This window comes from Hibiscus syriacus, unplaced genomic scaffold (genome assembly GCF_006381635.1).
Source record: "Hibiscus syriacus cultivar Baekdansim isolate YM2019G1 unplaced genomic scaffold, ASM638163v2 tig00110888_pilon, whole genome shotgun sequence".
Lineage (NCBI taxonomy): Eukaryota > Viridiplantae > Streptophyta > Magnoliopsida > Malvales > Malvaceae > Hibiscus > Hibiscus syriacus.
In genome coordinates, this window is record NW_024062898.1 from 660,065 (window position 1) to 665,367 (window position 5,303).

Consider the following 5,303-nt stretch of genomic DNA (forward strand, 5'->3'; position numbering starts at 1 on the left):
ATGGATTAGTCTCTAACCGTATTAAATGAGTACAAATTAACGCGGGCTTTTTTGACCTTAAATATATGGCCTTTGTATTTTATTCATAACAATATATAATGTATTTGTCGCATTCAAAATCATCAAGTCTTTTGCAAAACATAAAGTAAAGCTGGCAGCGCATTTGATTGAAATTAGCATGTAAACTTTACAGTGGAATCGTGTATATTCATCCTTAAACATTTCCTGAGAAATAAATAACAAAAACTTATGCGAGATTCTTTCTCCCTTTAATATTGCATTTTCAACTTGACTTCTTATCTTTTAGTCCCACCAAAATTCCCACCCGAAACATTCTTGTAATTTCCAAGTTGAACCAGCTAATAGCCTATAAAATCTAACCGAAAACCAAAAGATTTTCATTGCAAGGTAAGTTTCTGAAGCTTCATTGCTTCACGCTGCACACAGCCCCATACCCGGGATACTTGCATATATAACATGCACAAAAACAGATACGTAAGAGAGCATCTTAAGTCCTTGTAAGAAAAATTATCAAAATCACCTCAATTTTGACGTCAAATGAAATTAGTGATCACCTACGGATATGACCGATCACGTTTCATCATCATCTCATGAAAACTGAGCACTGGGGAAGGTTCATGTCCTGAACCACTAACAAACCTGTCAGGGCTACGACTCCGGCTGCGATTCCGTCCCTGATCATAACTATCATGGAAACCATGATCATTCCTGTTGATACACAAGGGTTGGAAAACCATAAATCTGAATATTGCCAAGAAGCATAATGCAATAACTGATATAAAATCAGAAAAGAGAACAATGACATACCTGTCACCAGACTCGTGACCATACCCATGGCCTCCACTTCTTTCATGCCAGCTAGAGAATGTAGAAGTTACTCGACCACCCCTTCCACCATCCCTACCACCATAACCTGAGTCAGTGCGTCCACCACATCCTCCATTATCGCCACCAGAACTGGGAGTCCAACATCTAGGCCTTCCCATGCCATCACCACGTGAAGCCATTTCATGAAGTTCTGCAGGCATCTTCTGGTTTGCTCCCTCTAGAATTTTGATGAGATCCGAAGCATGCTTTGAATCCTGGTCACCAAAGAATGTAAATGCCAATCCAGTTGCACCTGCCCTTCCAGTCCTTCCAATCCTATGAACATAATCCTCAATTCCAGTAGGGAAGTCATAGTTGATTACCAACCTGTGGATGACAATAAATGCAATCAGTATCATGATATACTCGCAGGCAGCAATGGTGGTAAAGTCACCAAGAAAACTCTTAAAACCAAAAGTTTCCGGAATTTATCAACTTTGGCTTCCTAGAGCTATAGAAGCATAAAGCCATGGAACCATGCAGCAGAAATTCCAACCCCCCACCTGATGTCCTTTACATCCAGACCCCGAGCAGCTACATCAGTTGCAACAAGCACTGGTGTCCTCCCAGATCGGAACTGACCAAGCACATAGTCCCCGTCAGCCTGAGATTTGTCACCATGGATAGCAGCAGCTCCAAACCGACTGAGGTTGCAAGCAAGTTGATCAGACATCCTCTTGGTTGAACAAAAAATAATTATCTTGGATCCTGGTTCTTGGGAGCTTAGTATCTGCTCAAGTCTTTTGTGTTTTACCATTGGTGATAATACTTCAACATGCTGCAGGAAATCAGAGTGGCAAAAACTACTAAAGAAATCAGACAATCTTGCTTTAAATAAAGAAGGATTAGCAGTAACGGAATTCAAACCTGCGTAATAGACTTGTTTGCCACAAGCTCATCAATATTGCCAATGTTAACCTGAACAGGATTTACCAGTAGGTCTGCTGCAATTTTCCGAACTTCCTTTGGCCATGTTGCTGTGAACATGAGCGTCTGCCTGCGGATTGGCACTTCTTTCACAATCTTCCGTATCTGAGGTTCAAAACCCATGTCTAACATGCGATCAGCCTCATCTAACACAAGGTAAGAAACTTGTTGGAGGCTGATTTTCCGCATCTCGAGAATATCATTTAACCGGCCAGGAGTAGCAACCACAATATCAATTCCTTTCTCAACCTCTCTCAACTGAGGACCTTTGGGTGCCCCTCCATACAAACACTGCATGGAAACATATGATAACTCAAAGATAACTGGAGAATCCTAGAAATAAATATATAAATGATTATTGTGGAAACTCAAAGATAATAGAGAAACGACAAAAGAAATTAACAAATTAAATTCTGGACTCAAATAATGTGACGTACTGTGCAACTAATTCTTGACAAATTGCCAAACTTGCGAGTTTCGTCTTGTATCTGAGTAGCCAGCTCCCTGGTAGGTGATAATACCAATACAGTTGGACCCATTTGAGGATCCTTACGGAACTGCTTGATATGCATAAATCCAGGCATAAGGTAACCCAATGTTTTCCCGGAACCAGTTTTTGCAATGGCCACTATGTCTCTACCTTGCAATGCAATTGGCCATGATTGAGCCTGAATTGGAGTTGGAGCAGAAAATCCAGCATTGCGTACCTATCAAAACAAAAAAAAAAAAACAAAAAAAACAAAAAAAGGAAAAAAGAAATCCAGCAACTTCCATGAGGAGAAGCAAAAGCCTCAAGGCTTATGGTTTCATTTGAAAGTTATTGGGGAGTAGCTTATGTCAGAAGAATTATTATCTCCCACATGCAGCCACTGCTTGCTGATGCAAGCTGGAACAGAAGGAAGCCTCCGACTCCAATTGGACCGAGTGGGAGACTGAAATAGCATCTAGGTCAGCCCTCACCACGGAGTTAAGTCATTTAGAAAGCCCTTCCCAAAAATTTGTCCATCATATAAGGGCATTCCAAATTATAAGCACGCCCCCATCACAGAGGGCACCACAGCGTACGATATTAGCTCCTCCAAGGAGTAAATATCGCACCTGCGGAAAAAAAAGTAAAGATGGCAAAAGAATTAGCATGTGTCTGATGCTCAGACATTGGGATCTCAACAATGAAAGGACTTTGCACGGGAAAAAAATCAACTTGCACAGCTCAGCTTACTTACAAGATTCAACTTTCAAGTCCAATGTTATTAATACCAAAAGATAAAGGAGAAGGAGAATAGTTGACCTCTCTAAGTATCTCAGAAGGCAATCCAGTAGATTCAAATGATGAAAAAGGCATGGGCACTTCATCTCCCTAACAAGATTTAAGAAAAAAATTGAGTCACGAGTGACAGCAATGTCCTAAACACAATGAGACTTTCAAAAGCCAAAGTGACCGAGAAAACATTAAAAAAACTAAGAAATTTATAAACTATTTGTAATTATAACCTAAATACTCACAGTTACTGTTATCTCATGCTGACAGCGATAAGCATCACCAGACAAATTTCTTCCACCACCAACGGATCCTTGCCCCTTTGCAGAAGGTCCTCCAATTACAGAGTTGGAAGTCACATTAGGTGTATTATGGGAATGAATCGGTCCACTTCTAGCATTCTATTGCAAAATTAAGATCGTCAAAAACATTAGATAGGAGGACAACCGTGTGCAACTATCATAGATTCCCACTTCAGATGCTTGAGGTTATGTGACAGAAAAATCCAAGCTTTAGGAATTCTGATAAAATAACCGATAAAATAAATTACAAGTAGATTGGATGAGGACATGAATCCAAGGTTCAAAATCCAAATGACAAGCTTAAAAGTTCAGCCACCAGAGTCTAAAATGAAAATTCACGTACTTCAGTTCTTAACAAGAGAAATGTACAGTACTATATTTCAATTTCACCTAAGATGGAAAAGAAAACCAGATCAATGAAGCTCCTGATTTAGAGGGCAGAAAGTAGATACAATACCTGGTTTGATATGGCTTCACTATCCTTTTCACCCCAATCATTTTCCTTGCCAGGATTATAACCATGATGACCTTCAAAAGACTCTTGAACATGAACTGAAGAACTTATAGGTGTAAAAGAAGGTTTTGGGACAGAATCACCACTTGTAGGCCTTTCATATTGTGTGACATTTGTTACAGGATTCCAAAAGTAAAGATAACCAGTTTTACCATCAACTAGGCCTTTCCATGGTTTGGGTAGAGTGGGATCAGGTGGAGCATAACGGGGACCAAAAGAGGCAGTCGCAGCGCAAGCCATAGCAAGAAAAGCAGCCAACAAAAATCTGCAATCCCAAAAAAAATTGCATAAGGCACAAATAAGAAACTACTAAAAAAAAATAAACACAAACATAGGGCAACCAAAACCACGAGTTCGGCTTGAATTATGATCATTTCTTTAATCTTTAATCAATCATCATTTTTGCTTTGTACCACTCAGTTTTGCACTTTGAATTATTTCCGGGGAAGCAAAAGACAAATATAATATAGGTAGCAATAAGGAGCAAAAAAAGAAAGCAAGAAAATAACTTCTAAACCAAACCAAATAATACAAAATAGAATCTAAGCAACATTACTGCCTTTCTCTCCAACCAAAAATCATCTTAGAAATTAAATCCGTAAGTTTGAAATTTGTAAATACTTATATCCAAAGATTCCCTTAAAATCCTAAAACAAAGCTCAAGCAATCTTCAAAACTTCAAAAAGAATACGGGAAGTAACTGCATTTTACCAATAAGCATTCAAACCCAAACCCTAACCCAAACAGTGACGTAACCAACATGCAATGTAGCAAGCAAAGAGTGGATATCTTCGATAACTAGAACTCAAGACCCTAGAAATCAAGCCTTTTTAGCATTTTTTAGACTGAAACCTAAAACAAAGAAAAACGGATCTGGAAGACTAACAAGAGATATTCATGGAAATGGAAGTACCCGAAGGTGTCGTATCAAGGAAGACGAAGCGAGTATCGCCGCGACTGTTGGGGTATTTTCGAGGGTTTTGTTTTGTTTTGTTTTCCTTTTCCTTTTTCTTTTTTTTTTTTTGCCTCCCTCTCTTTCCCTCTCGTTTGGCTGCTCTGTGCTTTACAAATTACAAAGAGAATGAGAATGTGGGAAAGACGGGGGACGGGGGAAATCAGAATTATCTATACAGATTTTTAAGGGTATATTACACCAAATAACACTCAACTTTAGTGTTTGTGTCTATTTTAGCTAAACAAGGGTAAGAAAATAATTACTAGTTTATCTAAGGCTTGAAACTAGGTTAAAAACACTTTAAACAACTCAAATTTCCTAAAACAAGCTTGGATTCCTTGAATCCCTAAAACCTCACAAAAACCCATTTTTTAAATCTTAACCAAAACTTGAAATTTGGGGATTGAAATGAAGCTTAAGGGATAAAGATTAAGGTCCATACCTTAGTTGATTCAAACT

At 38.8% G+C, this 5,303-nt stretch overlaps 1 protein-coding gene across 3 annotated transcripts; it reads right to left on the minus strand.

Annotated features, from left to right (window-relative positions):
* Positions 1–204: 204 nt before the first annotated feature.
* On the minus strand, positions 205–4,983 carry LOC120144285 (DEAD-box ATP-dependent RNA helicase 46-like). Of its 3 annotated transcripts, none has more exons than XM_039158388.1 (9): positions 4,803–4,983; positions 3,833–4,154; positions 3,319–3,474; positions 3,104–3,172; positions 2,253–2,522; positions 1,756–2,106; positions 1,392–1,666; positions 829–1,215; positions 205–705 (listed from the first exon to the last, which is right to left on the minus strand). In XM_039158388.1, the coding sequence occupies exons 2-9, from the start codon at positions 4,127–4,129 to the stop codon at positions 576–578; spliced, it is 1,935 nt and encodes a 644-aa protein (XP_039014319.1). In that variant the 5' UTR covers positions 4,130–4,154; positions 4,803–4,983; the 3' UTR covers positions 205–575. The 3 variants fall into 3 exon arrangements, with proteins under 3 accessions (XP_039014319.1, XP_039014318.1, XP_039014320.1); XM_039158387.1 differs by having other exon boundaries at positions 207–729; XM_039158389.1 differs by lacking the exons at positions 2,253–2,522; positions 3,104–3,172 and having other exon boundaries at positions 207–729.
* Between the last annotated feature and the right edge of the window lie 320 nt (positions 4,984–5,303).

Excerpts from the sequence above, each read along its gene's own strand:
- LOC120144285 (XM_039158387.1), bottom strand. The coding sequence starts at position 4,129 with ATGGCTTGCGCTGCGACTGCCTCTTTTGGTCCCCGTTATGCTCCACCT. Across the intron at positions 3,475-3,832 it reads GTGAAGCCATATCAAACCAG|AATGCTAGAAGTGGACCGAT; the intron begins GTATTGTATCTA and ends ATTTTGCAATAG. Across the intron at positions 1,667-1,755 it reads CAAACAAGTCTATTACGCAG|CATGTTGAAGTATTATCACC; the intron begins GTTTGAATTCCG and ends GATTTCCTGCAG.